Source organism: Canis aureus, chromosome 11 (genome assembly GCF_053574225.1).
Source record: "Canis aureus isolate CA01 chromosome 11, VMU_Caureus_v.1.0, whole genome shotgun sequence".
In the NCBI taxonomy this organism is placed as follows: Eukaryota; Metazoa; Chordata; class Mammalia; order Carnivora; family Canidae; genus Canis; species Canis aureus.
Genome location: NC_135621.1, coordinates 58,478,886 through 58,496,526, shown reverse-complemented (window position 1 = coordinate 58,496,526; position 17,641 = coordinate 58,478,886). Strand labels below are relative to the sequence as shown.

The 17,641-nt window shown below is 49.5% G+C and overlaps 1 protein-coding gene and 1 long non-coding RNA gene across 3 annotated transcripts in view; one reads left to right on the top strand and one right to left on the bottom strand.

The window, feature by feature from the left end:
• The first annotated feature begins 4,722 nt into the window (after positions 1-4,722).
• Positions 4,723-9,755, top strand: LOC144324150 (uncharacterized). Its single transcript, XR_013389563.1, has 2 exons — positions 4,723-4,842; positions 5,316-9,755. It is a non-coding gene; the product is annotated as an uncharacterized LOC144324150 (long non-coding RNA).
• The window catches only part of SPTBN1 (spectrin beta, non-erythrocytic 1), a 197,885-nt gene continuing 188,878 nt past the window's right edge, over positions 8,635-17,641 (bottom strand). For both annotated transcript variants that reach the window (XM_077915404.1, XM_077915405.1), the window contains 4 exons: positions 17,341-17,579; positions 15,980-16,153; positions 10,761-10,803; positions 8,635-9,968 (listed from right to left, as the gene is read on the bottom strand). In XM_077915404.1, the coding sequence (XP_077771530.1) occupies positions 9,750-9,968; positions 10,761-10,803; positions 15,980-16,153; positions 17,341-17,579 (675 nt within the window). In that variant the 3' untranslated portion in view covers positions 8,635-9,749. The remainder of the gene's footprint in view (positions 9,969-10,760; positions 10,804-15,979; positions 16,154-17,340; positions 17,580-17,641) is intronic.

Below are 17,641 nucleotides of genomic sequence, written 5' to 3'. Positions count from 1 at the left end.
AAAAAAAAAAAAAAAAAGGAATCAGAAAGTGTATCAGGGCCCCGGGATGGTTGAGCGTCTGATTCTTGGTTTCGGCCCAGGTCATGATCTCAGGTGCTGAGATGCAGCCCCTCCTAGTGCTCCACACTCGGTGTGTGTGTGGGGGTGCTTCCCTTCTCCCTCTTCCCCTCCCCTGCTCGTGCTCTCTGTCTCTCTCTCAAATAAATAAATAAATCTTAAAAAAAAAAAAAACCACAAAGTATAATACATAATAAGACTGTGACATAAGCTTAAGTGAAAATACTAGGGCAGCCCTGGTGGCTCGGTGGTTTAGCGCCGCCTTCAGCTCAGGGCGTGATCCTGGAGACCCCGGATCGAGTCCCACCTCGGGCTCCCTGCACGGAGCCTGCTTCTCCCTCTGCCTGTGTGTCTCTCTCTCTCTGTGTCTCTCATGAATAAATAAATAAAATCTTTAAAAAAGAAAGTACTACACAGAGTAAGTACATACGATGTTTCACCGCGGGGAATTCTACGCAGGCGGGGACGACAGCCAGGAGTCCGGTGGGCAGCGGGAGAGTCAGGGCTCAGAGCAACGAGAAATGACAAGTCAGAGAACAAAGGGACCTGTGACCGTCGCGGAGCCGGGGTCTGACACCCCCCCCTCCCCCCCGCCGGAGCCCATCAGTTTCCTATAGCTCGTCCTCACCGCCTTCAGCTGTGAAGGAGATTGAAGAAACCTGTCCACACAGGCTGGGAGCTGACCTTCTTCCTTTCCTCTCCTGGTTTTTAAACACCACACCTGGGCCCGGCGTTCGGGGCTGAGCCATGATTTATTTTGCCACCTGAGGCCACAGAGGACCCAGCTGGTCGGAGGATGCTTCCCCCCTTTCTGCCCTCTTCTCGTCTTTCCTTCTGAACACGTATTGTGTGCCCATGTCCTCCGCTTGACCTTCACTTTGACCCAGAAAGGACTTTGGCGCGTGGACAGTCCAGGTCGGGGCGGCTGCAGACTTGCGAGCAGCAGGCAGCAGCCAGCCTGCAGTGACGTCGCACAGGGCTCTGGGGGCCACCCCACAGCTCGGCCACTAAGCTCCAGAGGAACACGGGTGCTGAGGGGCCGGCGAGGAGCCGAGAGCCTGGGGACCCAGGCTTCGTGGCAGTTAGGTGGACGGCCCCTAGGAGCCCCCTTTCCGGGGATGGTTGACGCGCAGAGACCCCCTTTCCCTCCGCTGGCTGGCGCTGGTCCAGGGCAGCGGGTTGTCGGTCTCCAACCGGGGCGAGCGGCTTCAGGAGGGCAGTGAGTGGGGACGGAGTGTGGCCCCGGGGAGGCACGTCAGAATTCGAATCCCGAGCCGGCTCCCACCACTTAACTCCCGAAGCTGCCTCCCCCGCTGCACCATCAGGAGGCGACGGCGCCCCAGGGTCGCCCTGAGGACTCGGGAGACTCGGGGTGCTAAGCACCCTGCCCACAGGCCGCGCGTCCTCAGCAAGCCCAAGCCACCTGTCTGGGGAACAAGCACAGGACACCAGAGGTTCAGAGGCCTGGGCCTCAGTCCCGGCCGGGTTTTCCCAGCTGTTCTGGCACATTCGTGCTCCCCGTGTCCCGGTAGAGACCAGCTCCTGTTTCCCGTGGGGGTGTGCTCGCTCGCGGCCTGCACTCGGTGCCGGGGCAGCCTGGGCGACACCCTGCTCAGAGCCCGAAGATCGCCAGGCAGCTGGGCGGGGACGAGGCCACCACGGCGGCCGACCGGGCCGGAGCTCCAGAACATTCTGGGACGCCCTCCCCGTAGGCTCCCTACCAGCTCGTACTGGGCCTCTGCTTCCCCATGGTCGCAGAGCGGGCTGGTCCACGCGGCCCCCGGGCACAGGGCCACGGCCCCGGGTCACTGAGGTCGTGCCGCTTGCCCCCTGCGAGGGTCCTCTGGGCGGCCCGGGGCTCTGAAGGCAGCCCCCGCCCAGGGTCTGCGGCGCACAGGGGCCCTCGGGTCGGAGTCCCCCAGCCGGGCGGCCTCCCCGGGGGGAAGCGCCACAGGGAAATGATGAAAACGCCAAGGGTCGCAATGAAAAGGGCCGGTTGGTCTTTGCAAACTGTCCTGTGGAATTTGAATCCTGTCCCCTCCTACCTGAGGAACGCCAGGCATTGCACCCCCTCACTTCCACTGCCGCAGGGGAGCGGTGGGGGCTGCCGCTGCACCAGGCCCGGCCGCCCCCCTGGGCCCGCTCAGTACCCCCAGCTCCGCTGCAGGAGACCCCTGGGCCCTCTAGGACACGAACACCTGGGGTGGTTTTACCTCCCGCCGCTGTGAGGATTTTGTAAGGAACACGCTGACAGGAGCTGTTCCGGGGAGGGGAGGGCCGCCGGGGCCACCGCGCACCCACACGGATTGTGTCTTGGCCAAATGACGTTCCGACCATTACCTCAGGCCCTCAGGACTCCCCAGATCAATAATGAGCACCTTTTGGAGAACTGTGTTTTAAAAGAAAAAAAAATCCAACTCCTTATCCAAATATTTGGTTAATTCATACATTGCTAGCATCCCAGTACCTTCTCCAGCTGCTGGGCTTCCTAGTGTCTAAAGCAACCCTCCGGGGACCCTGGAGAAGGGGACGCTGTGGACAGTAGCAAGAGGGCCCAGACCCCTCCCGGCCTTCCTACTCAGTAACCTGCGTCTGTTCTCTGAAGCCAGGTGCACCCCAAATGAGCGTCTTGGGGGGGAAAAGCCTGCTGGCAGTATCGACACGGGCCACGTCAGGGGCAACCTTGAATACCCTAGCAAATGTGCTTTAAAATACAAAGAGTGGGGCGCCTGGGTGGCTCAGTGGGTTGGGCGTCCGACTGGATTTTGGCTCAGGTCATGATCTCGGGTCATGCGATCAAGCCCCACGTTGGGCTCCGTGCTAGGTGTCGAGCCTGCTTAAGATTCTCTCTCCCTCTGCCCCTCCTCCCCATTCTCTCTCTCTCCCCCAAAATAAAATAAAAATTAAATAAAATGAGCTTCAAACCTAACTTCAAGAGGAGGCCCTTCTAGAAACACCGTTTCTCCTTTTCAGAGAAAAAGTAGTGGTTTCTCAAACCCCACCCCTTTTGAAGCCAACACTTTTATGTGGAGATACGCAGCATTTGGGGAGCTGGGCGGACCGTGGGGGCTTTAGCGTCCCCACACTCAGATTCCGTCAACCCCCCCCACTCTACCTCACCCAAGCCACCCTCTGATGATGTCATTTTTCTCAATCCTATATGGTGAGGGACACTGAGGGCCCAACCACCCATGTCCCTGCTGTAACGACCTGTGGTTTGGGTGGACCAGGGGGCGCCCGGGTGGCCTGAGGTGATCTCTCTTGTGGGAGGCGGTTCAGGGAGGGATGCGGGAGCGAAATCAATCCGTTCTGAGTGAAACTTGTGGCCCCGTTGTGTTTGGACGAGGAGCCTTCTGCCTCCTCGTAGATGTGAACAAGGATGTGACCCTGGGAGCGCGGGCGGCTGCCGCCACCAGGAGGGAGACCAGGTGCCTGAGGCCACGAGTGACAGTGACGCGGGCCGGAGTGTGGGCCTGGGACGGTACAGACATGCGGACCCGCAGTCCCGACCAGATCGGGAAGTGGGCAGCAGATCAACCTTTCATCCAGGCCTACCCCGGGCCCGACGCCCGGCGTGTGCCCCACGGCGGGTGTGCCCCACGGCGGGTGTGCCCCACGGCGGGGTCGGGTGTGTGCTCGCTGTCACCCGCCGCGCAGCGCCCTAGCGCAGATTTAAGGAAGCCTCCTGTGAGCAGCACCGGCCGCTGGGGAAGGGGTTTTGGAGGGCAGTGGCCTTCACCTCATTCCTTCAGTTCCCCTCCCTTTTTTTAAATAAAATTTTATGTATTTATTCATGAGAGACACAGAGAGAGAGAGAGAGAGAGAGGCAGAGCCACAGTAGAGGGAGAAGCAGGCTCCGCGCAGGGAGCCTGGCGAAGACTCGAACCCAGGACCCCGGGATCACGCCCTGGGCCGGAGGCAGGCGCTAAGCCGCTGAGCCACCCCGGGGCCCCCTTCAGTCCCCTTTAAAGTTGGAAGAGCCAGGTTCTGAGGAAGCGGACGTGAGGAGGGAGGCAAGCTGTGAGCCCCCAGCCCCCACCTGCCCCCGCCGCCCCCCGCGAGGGCGCCGGGGCACGAGGGGAGGCCCGGGGAGGCCCCTTCCCGCGCCAACGGCCAACTGGAAGCGGCTCTGGGCGGCGGCGAGGGGGTCGCGTCCCCGGGAGCCCGCGGTGGGCAGGGCCGCTCCCCCCGCCCCGCGCCGCACCCCAGGACCTCCCCGCGGCCTCGCGCAGGACGGAGGCCTCCCCCGTTCAGAGCATCAGTTTGGGGAGCCCCGCCCCCTCCCGCCCCCTCCCGCCCCCGCTCCCGGACACAGGCGGCCCCGAAGCCCGACACGCACCCGAGCGGACGAGCGAGGGCCCAGCGGAGGCCGGAGCCAGCCGGGCCGCGCCCCAGGACGCGTGCGCCGCGGGGACCGGCCGGAGCAGGGGCGGGGCGGGGCGGGGCGGGGCGGGGCGGGGCGGGGCGGGGCCTCCTGCTCCGGGCAGCGGCCTCCTGCTGTGCCGCCCCGGCCCGCCCGCGGGGAAGCGAGCCCGAGGGCCGCCTGGAGGCTCCAGCCCGGGCCGCCAGCCCCGGCGAAACCCGGGCACCCCCAGCCGGCCCCCTCTGAGCTCCCCGCAGCCCGGAACGGGGCGTCCTGGACCGGGTCCCCCCCGCCCCCCCCCAGGCAGCCCGGGGAGCGCTGGAGACACCGGGCCCCGCCAGTTCTGCTTCCTGAATCCCTTGCAGGACCAGGCCCATCTTTTAGGGGAGAAAAAAAAAAGCCTTCCGCGCTCCCAACGGGAGGTAACGTCCTTTCTCACGTTCAAGCCAGTTGGATTTTTTTTGTTTTTTAACCTTTCAGAACTCCTCTTTCTAGGGTAGCCCGTGCTATGTTAGGTCCAAACTTTGCAAAACTCGGGACTCGCACTTACTTCTCCCGTGGGAAGTCCTTATGCGGCCCTGGAGGGTCAAGGGAGCGCCCCGCTTGAAGCGCAGGCTGGCCCGAGGGGAGGGGAGGCGAGCAGGCAAGAGGGGGCGCCCCTAGAGGCACAGGCCGAGGGGACAGTGCCCGGGAGGGCGCAGAGAGCGGTGCCCAGACCCCGTGGGGGTGAGGGGGCGGGGGGACCGAGGGAGCACATGCAAAATGTTTTTAAAAACGGTTCTCAACATTCCTGGGCATTCCCCCCGCCCCCGCCCCCCCACCCCGGAGAGATGAAGACTTGGGTCCACCCCAAACGCCCCGCACACAGGGTCACTGCAGCTTTCTTCCTAAACAGCCCCAAACTGGGAGCTACCCCGGTGCCCTTCAGTGGGTGAGGGCACACGGGAACCTCCCCGGCTCGGAACACCACTCAGCAACCACGTGGAACGCACTATGGATACACACGAGAACCTGGAAGATTTATGCTGAGTGGGAAAAGAAACCAGGCCTACATGCTTGTGACACCCTGTGTGATTGCATGCACACGTACCTGAAATGACATTTCTGAAATGACCAAGATTTAACGTCGGGGAGCAGGCGGCTGGTTGCTGGCAAGGTGTGGCAGTAACAGGGCAGCAGGAGGGATCCTGCAGCTGGGGAAACGTGGACTCCTGACTGGGTCGGTGGCAACACTCTGGATGGGACACTGCACTCCAGTTCTGCAGGATGTGACCATGGGGAGCACAGCTGAGGGGAACCGAGTTATCTCTTACAACCACGTGTGAATCAATCCACAAGTACCACAACGTAAAAAAAAGTAGTAGCACCACCACCACCACCACCACCACAAACCCCAAAACTCTTATTGGTGGTGGTATTAGTATTGCTATTCTGAGTTTATGTGTGTGATAAAGCAAGTGAGTCACCCTAAGATATTCTAATTCTATGCCCCCGGATCTTTTGAGTGCTGATTCTGGGTGGAAAAGATTATGGCATAATAGAGGAAACGTCAAGTAAAAAACCCTGAATTGCAGTATGAACTCATGAATTATTTTTATCTACTGATTCACACAGAAAAAAGGACCAACCCAATAGCAATGAGCAGTTCTAACACAAAAATTATGGTTTTGAAATTATCATTTTCCATTCAAAGAAATCAGGGTTTCTTAGAGAGTTCTGATTGCAGGTCTGGGGGTAAGAAATGTACTGGTGAGCCTGGGACGGCTTGTCATGCCAGGGAGGGAGGAAAGTATTAAAGGTGACTCAGGTTTTATCAAAAGGACTCAGAAGCCAACTTGAAGGGACTTCCACCAGCCAAAGATGGGACATCTTTCAAGGATAATTTCATTGATAGTTGGCATTGGGAGGTGGAGAGTGAAAGGCTTCACTGTGACTCTCAATGGTGAGAGAAACCTTGAACTTTTTTTTTTCTATGGCTTTTGGTGTATAGGTCATGCTTAGAAAAGTCGCTTTATTTTTAAAAAAGATTTTACATATTCATGAGAGACACAGAGGCAGAGACACAGGCTCCTCAAATGGAGCCTGATGTGGGACTTGATCCCTGACCCTGGGATCACGACCTGAGCCAAAGGCAGACGCCCAATGGCTGAGCCGCCCAGGTGTCCTTAGAAAAGTCAGTTTGAATGATGTGAAAGACTCAAGCTTTTAGCCGACCTTCCCTTCTTCTTAAAAACTAGGATTTTATTTGACAAAGAGAGCGTGCGTGGGTGAGTGCACACACAAGCAGAGGGAGCGGCAGGCTGAGGCGGAGGGAGAAGTAGGCCTCCCTCTGAGTAGGGGGTCCAATGCGGAGCTGGATCCCAGGATCCCGGGATCATGACCTGAGCCAAAGGCAGACACTTAACAGACTCAGCACCCCCACAGCCCTATCCTACCTCTCCTATATGAATTCTACCACTAGACCAAAGAAAATGATTCCAACTAAAAAATGAAAATAACATACACAGAGAGAAGTGCCATAGGACCCTCCACACACAACCAACCCTAACAGCGCCAAGTACTGGGTGGTAACGATGTGTCCACCACCCAGTCTGATACGCTCTATTTTGTCCACTGAAGATGACACTAGTTGGAAGCAGCAGCAGCACTCCAAGTACCCCCAAGAAAACACAACCCTGAGGTACCATCAATTGAGGATGCATTCAACTTCGGTGATGGTCAAGTGAGACAACAGCGTCCTTTAATCAATCAACACTCATTTCATATCCTGACAGTCGTATTTTATTGCTTCTCACTTTTCCGATGCAGAGGGCAGTATTATCACCCATCCTAGATCACTAAAAAGTAAAAATAGTACACCACTAAGGCAATAAAAATAAATGTGCACCATCCTCAAAGTACTAAATAGTGTATAGGATTAAAAAACAACCCACCCCATATTTACCATGATAGGATTGATAATCACGATCCTCTACGGCCTGTAGCCTCATCCAGTGAACACGTATCGTTGGGGTTTTCTGATCGTACCTGTTCACATCGGCACCTGATGACCCACAGAATCCAGTCTTCCGCTGCTGCTGCTCCCACTGCCCATCATCTTTCCCTTTCAGGCTGCAGTGGATCCTCAGCAAATGCGGTAAGGAAAGCAAGTACCACCAAATCCAAGTTGTGTATTCAGGGATCTGTGAACCTCTGGAACTATCTGCAAGATATCCCATGCATATTTTTTATGGGATCCTGGAATTGCTGGTTATCTGGCTGGCTCTGTCAAGAGTGGGCGGTCACCAATCATGATTATTTTCCGATCACTTTGTGAGAGGATCATCTGTTGAGACAGGATTCCAATCGTATGGAAGGCAAGGGTGAGTCACACGGAGATAAATGGGCTTGGGTGCATGAGAGAAGGAGTGAGAGAGGGCCAGTTTCTGGGGTCACAAAAGACTTCAATGCCATTCAGCTGTGGAGCTCAGGACTGACATTACGTTAGGCGTGGGCCTCTGTGGAACAGCTTACTGAAAACCCCTAATACTAGCATCCTGTGCTGCTCCATGTAAGAAAATATGCAAGTGGTCTGGAGTCAATGTACCCAGATTAAAAAAAGGGACAAGTATAACATGCATATCTACCCGTGATCCCATAATGGCACCACTGAATGGGGCCCCCATGGGCCAAATCTGGCCTATCATCTGTTTCTGTATGATCCATATAAAACAGATTTTACATTAAAAACATTTTTTTAATCAGAATAATATCGTACAGCATGTAAAGATTACATAAAATTCAGGTATGTGTCCACAAATAGTTTTACTGGAACACATCATGCCCATTCCCTCACACATCATCGATGGCTGCCTCTGTACTCCACGGTAAGCAGCTTCCACAGACGGAGTCTAAGCCACAAAGGCTAAAGTACTGGCCATCTCTGGCCCTTTACAGGAAAAGTTTGCTAATACCTTCCTCAGAACTCCGGTTTAGCAAGTTCGCTGTTAGCTTTTTCATAAATAAAAGATAAAATCTGAATGTGTAGCTGCAAAACATCTCACATTTATTATTGTTTGCTGTAGTTTTCGAAGCCGGTGCACCATACACGCACAAAAACACAAAACAGGAACCCAGGGGGACAGTCTAGTGTTTCCCGTTTGCTATTCCTGGCTTTGTGATGTCCCTACATGGCGTGCACGCAGGAGAGAAAAGACAACAATTACCCGCCGTGCTAGATTTAAAAGCATTTAATGACATAGCATATATTTAACAGGGCAAAAGTTGAGAGGTACAGGTCAGACGACTGAGCGCCAGGCCGGAGCGACCACCTCTCGGCTCAGGCCCGGCCTCTGGAGTTCATTCCTATCAATGCCATTTTGATTGTGCAGTAAGATGAAAATTTTGTCATTACAATCGTTACAGTGACAAAGAAATGCACACTATGTATCAAAGAGCAAGGTAATGAAGCAAATTATAACACAGTGTGGCAACGCACGAGCAAGTAACCATTAGAGTAACATGACTTTGTCCAGTAAATGCTTCAGTTCCACTTGTACACTTACCAATGATTTAAAGGGTTTATTATACATCTAGTTTTATTATACTTTGTACTAGAATTATCTCAAACATACAATATAATGTATTTCAGCAAAAAAAAAAAAAAAAAAACTGAAATTACAGATTATTTAAAACAGTATCAATTTTCTATTCCTTCTCTTATACCGGTATACCGACATTCTCAACTGTCCTTGCAGGTGACGCAGAAAAAGCCGCAGGGCATGTGTTAGTAAGTGATGCCAGATACAAACGGTTTGGTCTGTAGATTGAACATGGAGCTGCACTGTCGCTGCAGCGAGATCATAATACACGATCTGTTTAATCAAGGTTAGACCCGTCGTGGGCACTTCTAATAGTCAAGACTCAAGGTAACCACTGGAAATAAATGGAAGAGAATGGTGTCAGGAAATTGGTACATTTTTGTCTCTGGTGAGCACAGGAAATATTGTTTAAGCACCGCTGCCTTGCATACCAACAGCACTAGAGGCGGGTTATTTCCAACGCAGCCTCACAAAATTGAGGAACAGTTTAAATATTGAGATCTAATCTATATAATTTCATTAAAAAAAATCTGGTCTTCCCTCTGCACCTCAAACTTTTGTAACTTGGAGATAAAGTGTTTAGGTGTATTTCCCCCACCCACCCCCCAAGAAATGCTCTATAAATTAAAAAAAAAAAATCAACCACATTGAAGAACATTAGGCACAGAGAGTAATGTGTTGGTTCTGAGCTTGCATGCTGGAGTTTCACTGAAAAGGTAAGAGAAGGGCAGGAGGTAAAGGAAAGGAGTTCACTTCTTTTTGCCAAAAATGCTGAACCGCTTCTCCTTGTCTTTCTCTTTGTCCTTCTCCCGCTTGCCGGGGCTAGACTCGCTGGTGATGGTGACGACGCTGGTGGGCAAGGTCTGTGCCCGGCTGGATGCTGGCGTGCTCTGGGTGCTGGCGGACACCTCGTGTTTATCAGAGGAGATGGCGGAGGAGATGGCCTGGATCCATGTGTTCATTTCCTCCTGGACAAAGGACCACAGGGGAGACTCAGCCAAGAGGGATGGGCTCAAAACACTCTCACTTCACCTGCCCAACCATATACGCCTCCATCAGTCAGAAGGCTTGGGAAGGTTAGCCCACGGGGGCATCTGGCTAACAGAGAGACATGCAGTTCCCACGTGACCCTCAGTGGAGCGAATATGATTCAACTCTCACGAGAATTTGGTTTCCAGGACTAGAAAGCCACCAATCTAAGTCATGTGGTCCTACAAACTTGGAAGAACAAGAAGACTGATCTCCATTGGTGGGATGCACCCTGTGTTCCTTCTTTTATATTTCTTAAAAATTTAAAAGACATTAGACATACAACCCTGCATGAATTTAACAGAAGTTGGCTTTTCATATATACAGCATTGCACATGTTGCTTTTTCATCAGCAGATCCTCTCTTCCTACAAGAAGTGCAATCATGACAATGTGGCCTATGGGCAGTGGGGTGCAGCAGGGAGGCCCCTGACTGTACCTCAGGATCTGCATCCCTTCTTGGGACCACTCCCTGGGCCTCATCCACTGCCAGGGGTGGGCATGTTTTCCTCCACCACTTTCAGGGCCCTGTAACTAGCCCTCCTGACACACCAAGCAGACAGTGATGCCATTTGCTGCTTCCTAGCGACAAAGAGAACTGAATACCTTCCAGTGCTGGGGACTGAGGATACGAGAAGCCATGGCTGATCATTACTTACACAGAGAACACCGTAAATAAATCTTGTCATGTAAACTCCCAAGTACTGAGAGAAATCAATCTTAAAAACTTACATCATCTTTGGCTTGGAAGAGGTACTCATTGCCATCATTTAATCTGTAAGTTGAAGGAAGAAAGTCAGTCACGATTTGACTTAGGAAGAAACAAAACCTTCAAATTCTCAAAACCTATGCAGGACATAAGCAGGCCAGGGGAATCTGACCAGAAATGCCCAACGGAGCTCTGTACTTATCACCAGCTGTGCCCGGGACCCACAAAGGTCTAGCAACAGCAAGAAGCTGTATAATTGGGTCAATATAATATACATAAAACTTAATGTTTCAATCCACTGGAAGGATCAAAAATGTCTCAAACATATCAATATCTGGCTTTGCTGTGGCCAGATGTGGAAAGTCTAATCATTGCTCTAAACTGAATTCAAGAGATAACACTTTAAAAATGATGAGTCCTGGGGCACCCGGGTGGCTTAATTGGTTAAGCATCTGCTTTTAGCTCAGGTCATGATCCTGGGGTCCTGTGATTGAGCCCCACACTTGACTCCCTGCTCAGCAGGGAGCCTGCTTCTCTCTCTCCCTCTGCCACTTCCCCTGCTTATGCTGTCAAATAAATAAATAAAATTAAAAAAAAAAAAATGAGTCCTCAGGTCATGATCCCATGGTGCTGAGTCCTAGGGAATCTGCTCGTCCTTCTCCTTCTGCACCCCTCCTTGCACTGCCCCTCTTCCCCAACCCCTGGCTTGTGCTCTCTCAAATAAATAAAATCTTTTAAAAAATAATTAAGAAATAAAAATGATGAGTCTTTTCACTACATATCCAACAAGAAGATGTAAAATTTGTAAATATTTATGCACCCAACATGGCAGCACCCAAACACATAAAGGAAGTAATCAATAGTAATACAGTAATAGTACGAGACTTAACACCCACTTTCATCAGTGGATAGATCATCCAAACAGAAAATCAACAAGGAAACTGGTTTTGATGACACACTGTACCAGGTGGATCTAACAGATATATTCAGAACATTCCATCCTAAAACAATGGAATGCACATTCTTTCCAAGTCCACACGGAACATTCTCCAGAAAACATCACATGTTAGGCCACAAAACAAGTCTCAACAAATTCAAAAAGATCAAAGTCGTATATATCATTCATCATTTCTGATCACAATGCTATGAAACTAGAAATCAACCACAAGGAAAAAATTTAGAAAGAACACAAATACATGGAGATTAAATAACATGCTACTAAACAATAAGTCAAACAAGAAATCAAAGAGGAAATCAAAACATCCAGGAAGACAAATGAAAATGAAAATACAAAGTCTAAAATCTTTGGGATACAGCAAAAGCTCTTCTAAGAGGAAAGTTTATAGCAATACAGAATTCCCTCAAGAATCAAGAAAAATCTCAAATAAAAAACCTAACCTTTACCTAAAGGACTGAGAAAAATAATAAATAAAACCATAATCCAGTAGAAGGAAAAAAAATATTAGAGCAGAAAGAAATATAAAATAATTAAACAAAAAAACAGATCAACAAAACCAGGAGCTGGTTTGTCTGAAAGATCAACAAAATTGATAAACCTTTAGCCAGATTTTTTTTTTAAGATTTTATTTATTCATGAGAGAGACACAGAGAGAGAGAGAGGCAGAGACACAGGCAGAGGGAGAAGCAGGCTCCATGCAGGGAGCCCGACGCAGGACTCGATCCCGGGTCTCCAGGATCACTCCCTGGGCCAAAGGTAGGCGCTAAGCCACTGAGCCACCTAGGGATCCCCTTAAAAATACAATCTTAAAAAAGAAAAGTCTCATTTACAATTGCACCAAAAACAATAAAATAGCTAGGAATAAATTTAACCAAGGATGTAAAAGTCTCTGAAAACTAAAAACACTGATGAAAGAAACCAAAGATAACACAAACAAATGGAAAACTATTCCATGCTGATGGATTGGGAAAACAAATACTTTAAAATCATATAATCCCCATCAAATACCAACAGCATTTTTTACAGAACAAAATAAACAATCCAAAACTTGTATGGAACCACAAAAGACCCTGGATAGCAGACATGAAGTTATATTATAGAGCTGGAGTGACCAAAACAGTATGCTACTGGCACAAAGAGAGACAAATAGATGAATGGAACAGAAAACCCAAAGATAAACCCACAATTATATGGTTAATTAAACTTTGATAAGGGAGGCAAGAATATGCAATGGGAAAAAGTCTCTTCAATAAATGGTGCTGAGAAAACTGGACAGTAACATACAAAAGAATGAAACTGGACCACTTGCTCACACCATATACAAAAATAAACCCAAAATGGATTAAGGATCTCAACGAGAAAACTAAAATGTAAAAACTGTAGAAGAGAGCACAGGTAGTAATTTTCTCTAGTATTACCTATAGCAACATTTTTCTAGATATGTCCCCTGAGGCAAGGAGAACAAAGGCAAAAATAAACTATTGGGACTTCATCAAAATAAAAAGCTCCTGTACAGCAAAGGAAACAATGAACAAAACTTTAAGGCAACTTACCGAATGAGAGAAGATATTGCAAATGACACATCCGATAAAGGGTTAGCATCCAAAATCTATAAAGTGGGGCGCCTGAGTGGCGCAGTTAACTGTCTGACTCTTGGTTTTGGCTCAGGTCATGATCTTAGGGTCGTGAGACTGAGCCACGTCAGGGTCCATGCTCAGCACTGGAGTTGGCTTGCAATTCTCTGTCCCTGCCTCTCTGGCTTGTGCTCTCTAGCTCCCTCTTTAACATCAACATTTAAAATGAATAAAGAACTTATACTGGACAGCCTCCTGGGTGGCTCAGTGGTTTAGCACCATCTTCGGCCTAGGGCCTGATTCTGGAGACCCAGGATCAAGTCCCACGTCAGGCTCCCTGCATGGAGCCTGCTTCTCCCTCTGCTTGTGTCTCTGCCTCTCTCTCTATATATATCTCTCGTGAATAAATAAATAAAATCTTAAAAAAAAAAAAAAAAAGAACTTTTACAAATCAACACTAAAAAACCCAAATAATCCAATTAAAAAATGGGCAGAAGACAGGAATGGATATTTCTCCAATGAAGACACAGAGATGGCCAACAGACACATGAAAAGATGCTCAGTATCAATCACCATCAGGAAAATACAAATCAAAATTATAGTGAGATAGCACCTCACACCTGTCAGAATGACTAAAATCATAAGCACAAGAAACAAGAAGTGTTGGTGAGGATGTAAAGAAAAAGGAATCCTTGTGCACTATTGGTGCAAATGCAAACTGGTACAGCTGCTGTGGAGAGTAAGGAGATTTCTCAAAAAATTAAACATACAATTACCACATGATCCAGTAATTCCACTACTGGGTATTTATTTAACCAAAGAAAAAGAAAACATTAATTCAAAAACATCTATGCACCCCTATATTTATTGCATTATTTATAATAGTCATGTTATGGAAGCAACCCAAGTGTCCAGCAATAGATGAATGGATAAGGAAGATGTGGTACATATACATATTCTCTCTCATTCTCTCTCTCTCTCTCTCTCTCTCTCTCTCTCTCACACACACACACACACACACACACTGGAGTCTTATTCAAACATAAAAAAGAATGAAATCTTGGCATCTGCAACAACATGGATACATCCACAAAATGCTAACTGAAGTAAGTCAAAGCCAAATACTGTATGATTTCACTCCTACATGGAGTTTAAGAAACAAATGAACAAAGAGAAAAGAGACAAAAAATAGACTCAACTATTTTTTGAGATGGGTGGATGGGTGAAACAGGTGAGGGGAATTAAGAGTAGACTTATTGTGATGAGCACTGAGTCACGTATAGAACTGCTGAACCACTATAGTGTACATCTAAAACTAATAAGATACTACATATTAACTATACAGGAATTTTTAAAAAATGAGTTCTTTTGAAATTCTGCTACAGAACTTGTATTCCCCACATTTACAAATACCAGAGTTTTTAAATAGACATACAGAAAGGGTCTCCTAGATTTCTCTGCTTATGTGGTACATAAAGTAACTGTCCTGGCAAGGCCATCCCTAGGACACTGAAGAGTCACTGGCTTAGAGGGCTGGCTCATTCACTTCACTGCAGTCCAGAGGAAGGCGTGTTCCTGGTCGGGAGGAGGGTAAGTGCCCTCTGCCAAAATCCTGACCCTCTGAAGCTGCGTCCAGGGAGAACAAAGAAGGGAGGCAGCCAGGGAGCCAGGCTGTCTGCACCCTGTTTTACACTTGTAGTGTTCCAAGACCCGAAGACAGCCTGCCTCCAGGGCTCCTTGAAAGAGCTCAAGAAGTCATACCCTTGAAACTCATTTGCAGTCCTTGGCCTAGTCCAGCTGACAGGACACAAACGTCTAACTGAAGACCAAAGCTTTTCAGGTCCCACAGCAACAGATCAAATTAGTATTAAACTACTTAACATTCTAAACACTGACACGTTTACTTCCTACATGATAAAACGGCTTTTCTCCCCATTTCTAAGTATAAGAAGAACTTCTGAGCTTGGATCCACTCTGTGAAGAGGTGTATGTACTCTATAAGCTGGAGACATTTGGAACGAGGTGGTCCCAGAAGCAGGTGGAACATCTGCTGGGCAAGTAGGGGTGGACAGAGATCCAGGTCCCACACATGCACTTCTGTTGATCTCAGCCAGCTCCGGGATGACTCCTGTGACCCATCTCCAGCTATCTTGTGGGCGAAGAATAGTATCTCCTAGGTCTGGATAAGGTGCAAAAACGGGTAAACGCTTCCCTTCAATTGTGACATGTGAACAGCTCACCTTGTCTTGTGGAACAGTAAGTTCCAGCTTATCAAAACAAAAGCTCATTTTCTTCAAGGCTGAGCTGCACCACTAACCACAGGGAAGCTGGTGATGGGCCGCAGTCCCTAAAGATCCGAACCCAGACACGTGACAAGCTACACAAGGCTCAATTTAAATGGGAGGGAGGAGGAATGATCACAGTACCTTCCGGGTAAAACCAACCCCGAGAGTGATAACAGACACCTGCTCTCGGCAACCAAGAAACGTGGCCCCTGGGATCCCTGGGTGGCGCAGCGGTTTAGCGCCTGCCTTCGGCCCAGGGCGTGATCCTGGAGACCCGGGATCGAATCCCACATCAGGCTCCCGGTGCATGGAGCCTGCTTCTCTCTCTGCCTGTGTCTCTGCCTCTCTCTCTCTCTCTGTGTGACTATCATAAATAAATAAAGATTTAAAAAAAAAAAAAAAAAAAGAAACGTGGCCCCTCTCACCTCAGCTTGAACACGTGTTTCTTCTTCTTGTAATCAAGGGCCACTTCACAGATGGCTTCTTTCAAACTCACAGGGACCTCGCTGTGGTAGGGGATTCCAGAGGCAGCCGTCTTTGCATCTTTGTAGAAACCCATTTCTTGGTTATTTATGACACAATAAACATTGTGCCAGGACCTGAGCAGTAAAGAGAAGATCATCAGGGTTCTAGACCACACTCCCTTCAAGAATTAAGAATCTGACTGACATGAAAGCAACCCCCACACAACGTGGTGTGACCCCTTGTTAAAGGCCTTTTCTAAATTCTGCTAAAACTAAACAATATAAGAAAATTCCTCCAGTGCACTGCTGGGAGGGTGTACATGGTGCTACAGAGGCAGGTGATCCAGGGCTACTTCTCTGAGTTTCGGGAAAAACATGGTGCCCTCTTCTATTACTTAAAGATACTCTTGGCTCTGACGGGAAAGACTTGTTGGGGTCAGTCCTCTTTGCTGCAGTACCCTCTTGCGGTAATGCTGTACAGGGCAGGCTCCTCATTTGAAACATGCCTGTCCTGCAACAGCTAGCCCTTGCACCTCGGTTTTAATCCTGATGAGGCTTGGCAACCCGATGGGGAGGCAGATCCAGGGCCGTTAGCACTTGTAGTACCTTGGGATCAATCAGAAAAAAGACAGCCCTCCCCCCATGACAAGGCAAACTGTCATGGGAGGCTGATTTTATCAGAAGACATTTTACTGCCACCTACCTATATTAAAATATAAATTTATGTTGTACTCAACTTAGATGGGATTTCCTGGTCTAATATACAACCTGTACAACTGCACATGCTGGTCCCGGCAGAACAGTTGACTGGTTAAGCACGCTTTGGAATGAGATTGCACCTAGGCTATGCCATACACTAGGTTTCTAAAGGGTGAGCTTTTGTAACCACATAAGGCCTCCGTTTCCTCATCTGTAAAATTGAGGTAGTAACCGTAGGGCTTATTGGAAAATAGTGAATACAGATATGGAGATAAGGCTGGGAAAATGAAAGTGTCTTAAAAAAAAAAAAATCCCTCAAGGAAGAACACTTCACTTTAGGGAAATTCCCCTACCTCTACGTAGCCTGTTTCTTCTCAGGAAGAATGACCAAGGCCCCCCTTTTGCTATTCCCATCCATGTTTAATTAACCTTAAAAAAGCACTCTCCTCCCACTTTCCAATGTCATTCCCAAGGAAAAAAGTGACGCACACCCAGGAAGCTGAGAACAAATGGATTTCACAAGTGCACACTCCCCGCTTTCAACTCGTGAGCGGGTGCCTCGACCTTGACCGGGCAGGCGGGCTGGCTTCCCACCTCGCCGCCTGAGCCTTCGCTGCCGTTACCTGCTTGAGGCTTTCTTGTTGTGAGCCTCCCACTCGTGCTTCCGATTTAGGAAGCCTTCCATCTGGGCCGAAGGGGTCTCCTGGGTTCTGGCCGGCAAGGTGGCAGCACTCTGGGCCGGGAGGGCAGTCTTGGCTTTGCGGTCCGAGGTCGGGGAGGGGATGGGGCTGGACTCCTTTGAGCTTGTTCTCTGTTCCGCGGCGCCGTTGACCATTTCACCTGTGTCCACCGTTTCTGCCATCTATAGGGACAGTGGAGAGGCCATTCAGCGAACCCCGTGAGCCACAGGGGTGACCACATACG